This window comes from Caretta caretta, chromosome 6 (genome assembly GCF_965140235.1).
Source record: "Caretta caretta isolate rCarCar2 chromosome 6, rCarCar1.hap1, whole genome shotgun sequence".
NCBI classification, from domain to species: Eukaryota; Metazoa; Chordata; order Testudines; family Cheloniidae; genus Caretta; species Caretta caretta.
This window is the reverse complement of record NC_134211.1, coordinates 101,897,873-101,911,729: the sequence shown is the minus strand read 5'-3', so window position 1 is coordinate 101,911,729 and position 13,857 is coordinate 101,897,873. Positions and strand designations below refer to the sequence as shown.

Below are 13,857 nucleotides of genomic sequence, written 5' to 3'. Positions count from 1 at the left end.
GAAGATACTCAGACAGTAAAAAACAAGTGGCTCCTGACCATCAAAACGATTTTTCTCAGGCCTCTTAGTTTATCTGCATGGCTTGGATTATATTAATTTCTTTCTTTATTTTTGTATATGGATAAAGTGTATAGAGAGAAATCTTCAGAGTAAGCTACTGTACATGACAATTTTTCATCAAGGCCCTGATACAGCGCATAATACTTCTTTGGCAAAGTATATATCCCTGCTCACCTGGTCCCGTTAGAGGAGACTTATCAATAATTATTTCTGGTAAGCATGGTAGGTTATTTGTAATATTATAAATGCTAGACATGAGGCTGAGCCATAGGGTTCAGAGTCAGAACTGATTCAAAAAGAACGAGGAGTACTTGTGGCACAGTAGAGACTAGCAAATTTATTTGGGCATAAGCTTTCGTGGGCTAAAACCCACTTCATCAGATGCATGGAGTGGAAAATACAGTAGGAAGATATATATACGTACACAGAGAACATGAAAAGAGGGGGATTGCCATACCAACTGTAATGAGACAAATCAATTAAGGTGGCCACTATATATATATATATATCTTTGACTCTCTCTATATATATATATATCTATCTTTGTACTGTATTTTTCACTCCATGCATCTGATGAAGTGGGTTTTAGCCCACGAAAGCTTATGCCCAAATAAATTTGTTAGTCTCTAAGGTGCCACAAGTTCTCCTCATTCTTTTTGCAGATACAGACTAACACGGCTCCCACTCTGAGAATTGATTCAGAATCCAAATGTCCTCCAAATTGAAGGGTGGAAGAAATGGGTCAGTATTCTGGTTGGGCCCAGAGATGGGACCAACCTGTGAAATTTGGGTCGAACGTTCTGTTTTGGGACAATCTCTCGTTAGGACAAAATATACCAGATAGCTGTAGAATGGGTTCACTCAACCATGATAATGGCATCCTTTTAGGCAGCATAATTCTAATCCATCTTAACACACTCAATAATTCCATGCCTGGCTGGGCAGTGTGTTTAGGACTGGCTGCCAGGTAACTAGCACAAGATCTCTAGGCTTTTGAGGCTTGCTTGGCTCTGAAATATCCAGATCCAATCCGTTTTTCTGTCTTTGAGCCCATAAATGTGTAAAATTGTTTAACTTGTTGCTGTACAAATTGCTGACGCCTCATCTGATCACTAGGGGCTAGATTGTAACTTGGGCCATGCTCCTGTAGTTTAGGAATCCCCATTATGCCCCACCAGGGGCTATCTAGGTGTTAGGTCTGAATATGAGTGGGTGCTGTGAGCTTGCTACTCCTCACTACCAACCCAGGAGTAGGTAGGTGGGGAGTGGGTGGAGCCTTGACTCTGCTCTCCCATGCCAGCCAGCCTATATGAGCCAATATAAGGGGCATAATAAATTACTATCAGAACAGGACAATTATCCTCCTGGAATGGAAGGAAGAAAAAGGGGCAGGAGCTGTGACCTGGAGGCACAATCTAGCCCTGGCTTACAGCCTTTCTACAATATAAAGATAACACAGGTGTGCATGGATTCCACCTCTTCCCATGTTAAACCACAGTGAAGGTATTTTAAATGCCATTACGTTTGTATCCCAGTGACACTTGCCTATTTGATAAAGCCTCTTAATCAAATACCATTTGTTGCCATCTTTAGGATTGGTGAGTTCAACCACAGGAGTGAGGGGGAAAAAACTTAGCTTGGTTACTAATACTGACGTTTGTAACAAAGAACAGTAAGACAAATAACGGATATGTTGCCCTTTTTCTTTAGGACTGTGTTGAAAGGATCCAATTCCTATTAAAATTCAACAGCAAAATACATTCATTAATTAGTATCCCCCAACACACATAAAAAAATAGCCTTAATTATAACACATTGCCTGGAGTAATTAAGGTTGTGCATGCAACTTTGCTTTGAAAGGAATTATTGGTCATATATTAGTCAGATAAATTTAATATATGTAAAGGAACCTCTCTAATCATTTTTATTTCCTAAGGGTTTAAAGTATTTTTGTTGACAAATAATGGGCATCTTGATATATAATCTTAAGTGCAAAATATTAATGCATTTAAAATGCATCAAATCTTAAGTAATCTGATAGATGTTTTGCTATATAAACATTAAAAAAATAAAAATAAATCTATGTATAAAGTTAATTGTGCTTCTTTAGAAACGTTATATGTTTTGTTCACATACAACTTTAAAATACATTTTAGAGTTAAGTAGCAGTTTCAAAATATATTAAATTCTTTTGATGAATCTTCTTTATAACACTACTTCAAACTGTGACATTACACAGTTTTTGTAATGTTACTCATTATTCTGGCCAAGATTCTGTTCTCAGTTATGCCCAGGAAAATTGAGAGTTACTGTGTTAATCTAGACTTATACAGGTGCAAAGAAAATCAAACTCTGGTTCTATGGGTTAAAATAATTTGGCTCTAAAGAAAGACATGCTTTAAAACTTCCTACATACAATCTGATCAAGGAAATAGTTCCCATGACAGACTTGTTCTTGTCAGAGTTGTTTATTATCTGCACTACTTAATGTTGGGTACCCATTTCTATTAAGTTTGTGAGGTATAAAAACAAAATGGAGAAGATGGAAAAGCTTCTAGATTAATATACTAATAATGAAATAAATCCCCCCACCCCCCAAAAAATCCCTGATGCATCATATTGCAAGAAGGTCTGGAATGTGTTCATGTTCTATTTTTCAGATAACAATTGCCACTAGAAACCGAGCACCCCGTTGGGTGTTAATCTTTTAGTTTCTTGTAAAATTACAAGTGGGCTTACCAGTGCCAATGCAAAATGTTACTTACAGGCTTTAATATTCCACAAATGTTAGTTTATATTTGTACAGTATTCCTTGCTGATGGTAAAACACATTTTTCAAGTATGAATATTTTGCACGTATATTCTCTTTTGAAGATTTCAGATTCTTTTTCTCTTAGTGTGCATCATCAAAAGTGATACAATATTAACCATTTTCTCTTTTCTCTGTAAAATTGTTCATGTGTTCTTCACATTTTTAAATAAAAAAGAGTGATTAAATATTCAGAAATCACCAACAAAGGCTTATAAATGTCAATGCAGTTCCTCTATAAACAGAGCACTTGAAGGGGAAAAACATATGTCCACAACAGTGCATGCCATGTTATGTGCATCGGACTTTCTGGTCCTGTAGCTCTGATGCTTTTAATGGAGCCAAGAAAAGTTCTGAGCCAGCCTCTTCTTCTTCCATGGACAGTAAATGTCAAAGAAAGAGGGAGAGGAGAGTTTTTTCTAGTCTTGTTCCAGTTGACTTTGGTGCATTATTGTCTGTATAAGGAGAACGAAAACCACAGCAGAACACCACGAAAATCAGACTTTTGAGCACTCTGCATGAGATCCACAAGTTGGATGACTGAGCAGCAATACCCAAAGAGGAAAATGCTTTGGTTGCCTTGAGCTAGCATTTTAAAAGAAAGGTTTATTTTCCTTCCAGATAAGTAAAAGTGCTTCTTGGATGACAAAGCAGGAAAGAAAATCAGATTACTGGTGAGAAGGTAGAAATTTAAAATGTCTATCATTTATAGCACAAGAAATCAAGAGTATGTCAAGCCTCTCTCATGGTTGTGGTTTGTTTTAAAGATCTTCTCGGCACATTGGAAAGTTGACAAAGGTAAAGACATTAAACTCTATCAATACAGAGAAACACAGGAAAATGGCATAAAGAATCAGCACGTAGAAGCCTAGTTTCTTGTCAAGTTTCCATTTATTTACATGGATTCCACCCACCTGCAAGTATACAAAGTGTTAGTTACTGGTATCTCAAAGGACACAAATGCTACAAGCTTCATATGAGGTCTATTTGAATCTGCTGTCCTTAAACATGCTAAAAATGCAGTCTTGGTCATCTTACAGATCAGAAAGGACAGTGTTCATTTTTTCAGATGGCAATAAGGCACATAACTGATCAAGTTAAACATGAGGGCTTAATTCTCAGCTACATTAAGACCTCTTTACACTGCTCTAACATATAAAGCGGCCTTGAAGTGGGTGTAACTTAGGGTGTGTCTACACTGCAGCTGGAGGTGTCCTTGGACAGACATACAAGCACTAGCCTTGATCAAGCTAACTTGCTAAAAACAGCAAGGTTAGCGGTCTGAGATCCTAGGCCATTTGGAGCCCTAAGTAGGAACAGCGCCGTCTCTGTCCTAGGTAACATGCTGCCATCTGCACTGCTGTGGCTACACTGTTATTTTTAGCATGACAATTGATCACTGCTAGTGTAGGTATGTCTATACATGTGAGAAATTACACCTCCAGCTGCAGCATAAATGTACCGCAAGCGAGTGGCATATTTTCAGAACCCTTCACAGGGTCAGAGCTTGGCGAAGAGCTCTTAATGTAACCGAGAATCAAGCCCATAAGCGTATAGTTTCAACACACCCTTTAAGTCATGCAGCTCCCATTAATTGCTTCAGTACAGCCTAAATTATCAGGTAAAAGAACCTTCAGTGCTGCCCCCTAGATCTACTATGTTCTCTGGAACACTGGCCCTTACAGAACGTTCCTTCCTTCAACAGCTGCAGAGAAGCAGAGAACATAGTATCAAAGGAGGTCAGAAGTAATGAGTTAGATGTTAGTTAGTTGTTCCTTCATACAGACAGTTTGCCAAAATATAAGCCACTCAAATTGTACTGTGCATAGACATTGGCCAAAATTTCCAAATCTGGGTGACTAGCCTAAAGTTAGGCTCCTAAATCCACATTTAGGCTCACGTTTAGCGAGAGAGTAATGGGAGTGTTCAGAAGTTTTTCCATTCAGAGGTCACTGTTTCAGCTGCGTCAGGAGCCTGGTCATTCTGTCCATCAATACCCCATGGACACCTTCGCCGATAAAATTTAGCTAACCCTCCCATACCTTGCCAAACTGCTGGACAGGTGGGTCGGGGAGGGGAAGATTTATGACACAATACAACACAACTGTTGTCTTTTAAGATATTATTTGGATATTTGCTTCACAGTGTGGCAAAGATGAGTACCAGTGATGGTGTCTACTGAGGGCTGGGCTGGCAAAAAGATTATCTCCATACAAGTCACTTGTGAGATGCATTGGCAAGTTAATTGTATAGTGACTAGGGTCTGATTTTTGCAATACTGGTCATCCTACCACCAAATTTAGTGTGTCATTGGTACAATGCATTGGTAAGCCACAGACATGATGCAGAAATGTGAGGTGAAGCTGCAGAACTGGAATTAATTTGCAGACTAGATACCATCAGATTAGGCCTGAATAAAGACTGGGAGTGGTTGGCTCATTACAAAACCTACACCTAATTTCCCCAATACTAATTTCTCCCTACTGTTACTCACACCTTCTTGTCAACTGTCTGTAATGGGCCACTCTCTTACCACTTCAAAAGTTATTTCTCCTCCCTTGGTACCCTGCTGTTAATTGATTTATCTCGTTAGACTGACCTAACACTTGGTAAAGCAACCCACATCCTTTCATATATTTATACCTGCTTCTGTACGTTTTACTTCATACATCTGATGAAGTGGGTTCTAGCCCACGAAAGCTTACACCCAAATAAATGTGTTGGTCTCTAAGGTGCCACAAGGACTCCTCAGTTTTTTGCTGATACAGACTAACACGGCTCCACTGAAACCTGTCACATTCTCTATGTAGTCTCCGCTGGAAGTCTACAGTTTGAGAAACACTGCGAAGTGTTAATGAGGATGGATATTTACACTTTCAGAGTCTGGTTCTGCCCACATCTGGCTCAATGGGAGTTTTGCCATTGACTTCAATGCATTCCACTTCAGGCCCTAGATGCGTTAGAACTGACTTCAGACCCAAATTAATGTTTCACTTACCAGGCCCTTTGTTACAAAATAATAGCCCAGTCCTAAGAGTTACTTAGTTAGCTCCTCCTGGGAGCTGAGGTCCTCAGTTCTCACTGAAATAAATGGGAATTGAAGGTCCTCGGTGCCCTACTGAGTGCTGAGAGCCTGATTTAAAGCCCACCGATGTCTTTGGTTGTTAGATCAAGCTCTATATGAACAAATGCAAGTCATAATGGCAAGTACTTCCAGTTTCTCCTACTGCTACATGCAAAGTAAATAGATGTATCAAATTATGACATGAAGTGAATACTTGAAGCGGTCACATTTTAAACCACAGAAATACTTACAGTAAGAGCTACAGACCCCAGCAGAAGAACAACCGAATAGACCAGTCCCTTGCTATTTATCTTAACCTGTGAAAGTTAGACATAAGAGAACTTTAAAATGTTTAGGACATAGTAAGTGCAATAGAAAGTTAACTGCCTCTTGATTTAGAACATTTTCTATTCTATTTTCAAGTACTGTCTAAAATTTAAAACGAAGGGCTTGTCTACATGGCAGCGTACTGCACTCTACAGGGGTGTGATTTCTAAAGTGCACTAACATGCTGCGCACTAATTGGCCCGTGTTGACCCTGCTCAGGTGCACTAAACGTTTCCTAGTGTGCCTGCACCACACCAAATTGCACTAGGGGTCTACACAGGCCAATTAATGTGTAACATGTTAGTGCACTTTAGAAATCACATCGCTTAGTGCTCATTGCTTCGCTGTATTGACAAGCCCCAATTTACAATTTTTAAATGACATATATCCTAGATGTTTAATTCATGGTAAAAGTTACAATAATGGGAGAACAGCATGTTTAAAAGAATCAGAATAAATGTGTAAATAATCAGTCCTGCTTAAATAAATCCCCTCAGCACTTGTATATTGCCTTTGGCCAATAACTCTCAAAGAGAGTAAGCCTTATTATCCTCATTTTACAACCAGGTCAACTGAGACATGGAGAGGCAAAAAGATTTGCTCAAAGCTGCACAGACATACAGTAGCGGAGCCAGGAATAGACCCAATTGCTCCTGCCACCCAATACAATTAAGTCACATTGAAAGCAATGGGAATTCATTGCATCTTGTGACAGGAAAACTGTTCGCATGTATCCCTGTTCTTTGGCCAGGAAATAACCTCATGTCTTATTTAACTACTAATAAAAATGCTCAGCATTTTTTACAATGTTTTCTTCTGAAAACAACACAAAAAACCGAAAATTAAACAATTATAATTATATATATATATACACACACACACACACATACCGTTGATCCATAATTAATCAACATAGTTTGCATGCCCCATGGTACTCCAAGGCCTACTAAAATGTCAAACACATTGCTTCCTATTGTATTGGATACGGCCATATCACCAAGACCTGGGAAACAGAAAAACCAAATAATGATTCTCAGGTCAAAACAACACACAGGACAAACATTTTGTAACAAGGCTGAGGAGGAGGAGGAGGAGGGAGGGGGAGAGAGAATGACCATTGAGCAGCTTTGCAATGTAAGAGGACACTTTAAAATTAGCTAACTAAGAACTCCTGCAATCCCCACATGGGCAATTTGCCAAGTACCTAAGATCAGCAGATAATTTGGGCAATATTTACATAACCTTTTAAAATAAAAAAATGCTCACAACCAATATACTTTGTGCATGTATCATCCTTGATGGGTAAGTAGAAATTGTTTGGTGTTTGAGTTTGATGCCAATTAAAAAAACAGGTTGATAAGATTTGTCCTGTTTTTTCTGTAGTCCCAGGGCAAAGCTGGCCATGGGCTTCATTATAGGAAGCTGTGTGTGGTCTGTCTTCATCTCTTGGGATGTGCTCTGGGGCCGTGGGCTCTAGCTAATCTGAAAGTTGATCGTGAAAGGTGCTGAGCAGTGTGGGAGCTGAGGACATTCAGCACTGAGCATGATTGGGCCCTTATGTGTTTGAGCATCAAGTACACTTTAGAAATTTCATTTTTTAAAAACAACCCCAAACAATAATGAAATAGGAGAACAAAGTGTGAGTGGGTGGTAAAGTCATGAGAACCTTGTTCTTACAGAATCTCTGTTTCCTGTGCTCAGTATTAGCTGGTGTCTGATTTTGATACCATAATAATGGTGGCCAGAGTGCTCACCGCAATTTGTTTCTCTCTCAAGTACCTGCTTAGTTATCTGTGCTACTGCCAAATCCACAAAACGTGTGTCAGGAAGGAGGAAAAGATCTAATATTGTTGGAAAGTCCCCTGCAAATAAGATCAGCTTTGTGGAGGAACTTTCAAGCTCATGAGACTTCCAGCTGGATCACATGCACAATGTCTGCTCCCAAGGCATGGCCTGACACAGTCAGTACCGCAGACAATCCATCCCTGGGATATCCTCGGGATTTGTGTTTATGGCGACACTTCTTGCAGCTTCCCTTCACTGTCAGGGCACATCTGCATTTGCCCTTTGGGAAATCCTTTACTAAAGTGCCATGCATGGCCCTCACATGTTACATGAGAGATCAGGGATTCTCCATCTACCAGTTCACCAAGCTGTTCCTTACCTGTACTCTCATAGTAAGTAATCTTGACCAGGTTTTTGCCTGATATGTGGCGATATTCTATTGCAAAGATTTGGCCCACAGAAATAAATAGTAAACTACAAATAGAATATTAAGTGGACTGTGAAATAACTAAACTAAGCAGATCTCTCTTTCCCCCATTGATTTCTCATTTAACATTTTGAGTTAAACTTATGGTAGAGACTCTAGAGAACAGAGATAAAGAATGATAGCATTTATTTTCTGGTTTTAGAGTAGCAGCCGTGTTAGTCTGTATTCGCAAAAAGAAAAGGAGTACTTGTGGCACCTTAGAGACTAACCAATTTATTTGAGCATAAGCTTTCGTGAGCTACAGCTCACTTCATCGGATGCCGCTTATGCTCAAATAAATTGGTTAGTCTCTAAGGTGCCATAAGTCCTCCTTTTCTTTTTGCATTTATTTTCTGTACAGATTCAAGCATTATGAAGGCATTACACTGATCATTTTAGCACTTTTCCCCCTGTATTTCCTCTACAGATCTACTGACTCTAATATCATACATGGAAGAAATCAATTTTAATGGGCAGTGTCCCAGAACAGTTCTTAACACAGCTGATCTATTTTTGTGAGATTTTCCTGCACGTAATTCCTAATATGAAGTGGAGAATGGATTATTTTTAATATACGATTCTTTGTTAGGCATATCCAAAACATATTTAAAAATATGTATAGCTCTTACAGTTATAAATGAAACATTTTAAATATGTTTATGCGGCTCACATCATACAGATGTGGGACTCTACTGGCTCCTGGTGGCTAGTTTAAGACTTCAGAATTCTTGGAGTCTGTATGCAGTCTGGAGAACAAAGAGCCATCCTTTGGCATTAAGGGCTGTAGGAGCTGCAATACTGCAAAATGCTATTATTACTATCTGCTCTTTTCTCAGCGTGATACAAATGGACACACTCATGCTTGTTTTAAGCAACAATGGTAAAGGATGTGTCCATAGATATTTCTCATGTAAAAAAGGAAAGCTTTTAAAAAAAAATCAAAAGCTCAGCCATGTAAATATGAGCTGGAAAAATCTTTGGCCTTTTAAATAGGAAAGTTAAACTAGACATAGTTAAGGTTAATCTTTCCCTACTCAGTGTTAATATTCATCGAGCCAAAAGGAAGAATCTGGCTGTCTCTAGTTGGATGAGGAATATGTTTGAAGCAAGTTAACTTTTGTTGTGCCTTTCCTCCACAGTATCTTTCCCCATCAACTTAATTTGAAATCAATGCAAGTTTTACATGCAGGACTTAGGGCATGATCCAAAAAGAAAATCCTTTTTCTATGCACTTTTGGTGTATAATCCTATTTTTATGGCTAATCTTTTTTGGTGTAGCACATGCGTACGTTACATCTTTCTAATCTGACTGATCTATACTGCATATGTGAGTTTTGGTTGCTGAATGAACTACCAGAACATTATGCAATTTCTCCTGATGCTTCAATCCTCTTGGATGTAATAAATGCCCCGTACTCATAACCAGAGATGTAACAGGGTGGAAACCATTTTCTTTTTTTTTGCAGCACCAAGCAGAGTGGGGCCCTGGTCCATGACTGGGGCTCCTAGGTACTACTGTAACTGAAACAGTTTGAAAGAGCTGCATATTACAGAAGCATAGCATGAAATTGTTGGAACACTTGAACAGAAATGATACCTTGTCTTGCTACTATTAAGCTGGCCATGCAGTCTGGTACACTCGTTCCTGCGGCTAGGAAAGTAATGCCCATGATAACATCAGGGATCCCCAGAGTGTATCCAATTATAGTAACCTGCACAGTCAGGGAAAACAGCCATTTAAAATAATTGGGAAGTCTCTCTTATTCTGATACTGTATTTCCAATACAATTGTGATTCACTCGTCACTTTAATTTCTGGATGTGGCCGTTATGACAGTTAGATACACACACACACACTTCTGTAAGGAAACAAAATTTTAGCAACAATCTGACTAAAAACCTCCTACTAGGAAACAATAAGTACTTGTAGGCACATTCTTAAGGGTTTTATGAAAGCCATTTAAAGTGCTCCACTTTATACATTTGTAACAGGATGTACTGGCCCCTTAAGGGCGCTTACAGACCAGTACAGACTGTTCTTATGTTCTGTCTGGAACAGTGGAATGCTGGGTGGCTCCCAGGTCTGAAGGTAGCTCTTCATTTGGCAGCAATGCAAGCTGGGAAGAGGGCGGAGCTCCCTTTGCCATAGTAAGAGAATGGCTTGGGAAGAGGTGAGACCTGTTCTGAGGCTCTTGACAAAGACACTCCTGAAGGGAATAGAACATGAGTCTCTCTAGACAAATGGCCCCGATGCAGCTTTGGAAGAGCCTAGGGGGAGACAGCAGCTTGTAATGGGGATCCCAGTAAGGGTCTCAAGGGGTGTGTGTGTTAATATACCCTGAAAAAGGGACCAGAAAGAAGGCTTCATAGCCAGCCAGCTAAGCAAGCCTAGGAAGTAGCCTGTGGGAAGAGTAAGAGTGAAGCTGGAATATTTGAGATTGGAGCAGACAGCTACTTCATTGCTCAGGGGATTAGAGCTGGAGCCTGTGGTAGAAAGGGTGGCATAAACCTCAGTGCTGCCACCTTGAAGTATTGTGCTGGCACTCCTAGAAGAAAAGCCTATTTGTAGATCTGTGCAATCAAGGGGCAAGGGGCTCTTTTGGGAACCCCTGCAGCCAAGGGGAAGAGTTTCCACAGACTCTTAAAGCAGGCAGTGGCCCAGAAGCAGAACTGGGCCAAACGTTTTTGCTTGGACTCTTTTTCATTAGAGTTGTGGTTACCCCAGAAGGTAACCTTTTTTCTAACTTAGCCAGAGGATTAAATTAAGTTATCCAATCACTAAGACATTTTCCCACTGAGAGGGCAAGTAACTGTGAGGACACTGAGGCATGGCCCATCTTAAAAGAGATCAGAGACACTGTTACAGCATCTCTGAACACATTATACCTTTGGTCTTTCCACAAAAACTCCCACTGTTTTCAACAGAAGTTCTGAAAGTGGAACCAGGATAGACAGCATGGTCTTACTGAAGTACTGATGCATTGAAGTTGTGGCAATGTGGTACATCAGCAAAAATGAATTGTTGGAATATGAATCTCTCAACCATGTAACTCTCAATGTAGTTTTTGCTACATATTGTAAAATCAGGGAGAAAGGGCTTTACTTTATAATATAATACTTCAAATACTGACTTACGGGAAAATACTGTATCCAAGTGGAAATGGAAAAATAAAATAATCCCCAAATGTATAATATACGGACAGAGCTATCAGTATGTATCCCAGACAAGTAAAGCTGTGTCACACAGCTCACAAGCCTCAAGCAAGTTATGAAGATCAGCTGTTCATAAATGAAGATGCTTCCAAAAGGTCATATGGAACTGTTACATATTTCATTTTCCAGGGTACGTATTACAAGAGAGTTAGATTTTTTCATTTTACTGATCTTTAATTGGAGGAGGCATGTGAACGCTTTATCCACCCTGCCATTGACCTACCAGTCCTTCAGCAATACTAACATAACTTCTCTTTAGCTTCGCCTCTCTTTGAATAGAAAAAAGATGCCTTTTTAAACTTCCAAAAATATTTTTTTAATTACAAAGAGTCAAATTTGAGCTACTTTACTATTCATGTCTCTTCCGAGTGAAAATGTACATTTAAGCTATAAAAACTGAGAGAAAAGAGTGAATCACCTGGACTGGCATTTCAAGTGAGAGTGTTTCTGAACAGATCATACCAGATATACATCTTCATCAGAGCCTACATTTTTGCACATGTTAAGAGCAACTGAAAAGAGGTAACCTCTATGGCACTCTTACTAAGAAGAATAATACTTGCGACTAATATAGTCCGTTCCACCCAGAGCATTTTACACTATATCTGATCCTCCAACCCTCACTACTCACCTGAGTTACTGTGTATGTTTCAGGATCAGGCCTTAAGGCCGTATTTTTAAAGGTATTAGGTGCCTAAAGATACAGATAGGCACCTAGTGGGATTTTCAAAAGCACCTAAGCCCTAACTCCCATTCAATATTAGGAACTAGGCACTGAGGAACTTTTGAAAAAAAAAATCACACTAGGCCCCATCTGCATCTTTAAGCGCCTACCTTTAAAATTATGGTCCAAAAGTACTGTCCAGAAGAGAGACTAGCACATAGGTCATTTATTAGAACTACTAGACTGCACACATCTCAATGTGGTTATGTTTTTTAGTTCATCTAAAACAAACTGGGATTGGAGTTGAAGACATTCGCCATCTGGCCTGTACATTTCATTTCTTAAAACAAGGTTTTGTTGCATCTACTTACCATCCACACCATAAAATAGGAGAACAAAGCAATCCACAGAGTGGATAAAATGAATGTCAGCATAAAAAAGTTCTCCCAACGCGGTTTGCTGCAGTTTGGAATGGTACAAAAGAGTAGGAATAGCAATGGCCACGTGAAAATCCATTTGACTTTGTTCATTTTTCCATCTGCGGAAAGAACGGAAAACAACCTACTTAACTTTCCTGTTCCTGCTGCACCAGGTCCAGTTACATATGTATGCACACTATGTGGAAGAGGAGAAAATAACAAATAGGCTTGGTTGCAGCTGTGCATTTTGGTTTGAGGGTCATTTGTCTCCCTTGCCCCCGTGTTCCCAGTTTTTGTCTCTCTTTATAATATGGCAAGTTCTGCCCTTGGATGCATGTGTAGGGTTCCCACTGATTCAAACCAGACAATGTATATACATCCGACGATGAAATTGAGCCACAATGTATTGCTCTTTTGAATTTAAAACAGAAGGCTGGTAGTATTGCCCTTTCAGGGGCATGTTATCTTACCATTAAGCCCCTCACCTGAAATAAAAAGCAAAATACAACTTTTTTTTTAAAAGGAACAGTGTAAAAAATTGCCCACTTCTGTGCAATATCAGTAAACATTTTCAGCTGATATAAAAACAGACGTTGGCCTTCATTCTGAGCTGTGTCTGTGAAAGATCTACTGCTAGAGAATTTGCAAATCACAGTTTATTATCTGCATAACAATACACTCACTCTTGCTTCACAGACAAGACATATGAAATGCCGATGTTTCAAAACATTGCAAATGTGTTGCAAATGTGCATATAAATTTCAATTAATGGGATCAGAGGCAAATTACAGGATTTTCACAGACTAGGGATTATATTCATATTCCTTGAGACATTTTTAGAGCATTCTACAAGTTTGCTTTCCAGGCTGACAAATGATGGACACAGTCAAGTGCCCTTTATGTAGCTTTATTTTGGATAATAATTAAGCTAGCAGGGGATTTCTTGATGTTTGAAACAGTATAAATGCCCTGATCATTGTGTGTGAAAGATCTATACAAATGTGCTGTTTTGAAACAGATGGATGGTCACACCAAAGGAAAAGAATAAAAA

The 13,857-nt window shown here is 39.3% G+C and overlaps 1 protein-coding gene across 2 annotated transcripts in view; it reads right to left on the bottom strand.

The window, feature by feature from the left end:
• Positions 1 to 659: 659 nt before the first annotated feature.
• Positions 660 to 13,857, bottom strand: part of SLC24A4 (solute carrier family 24 member 4) — a 138,977-nt gene continuing 125,779 nt past the window's right edge. For both annotated transcript variants that reach the window (XM_048853350.2, XM_048853351.2), the window contains exons 13-17: positions 12,759 to 12,925; positions 10,109 to 10,223; positions 7,151 to 7,263; positions 6,185 to 6,250; positions 660 to 3,783 (exon numbers count right to left, since the gene is read on the bottom strand). In XM_048853350.2, the coding sequence (XP_048709307.2) occupies positions 3,631 to 3,783; positions 6,185 to 6,250; positions 7,151 to 7,263; positions 10,109 to 10,223; positions 12,759 to 12,925 (614 nt within the window). In that variant the 3' untranslated portion in view covers positions 660 to 3,630. The remainder of the gene's footprint in view (positions 3,784 to 6,184; positions 6,251 to 7,150; positions 7,264 to 10,108; positions 10,224 to 12,758; positions 12,926 to 13,857) is intronic.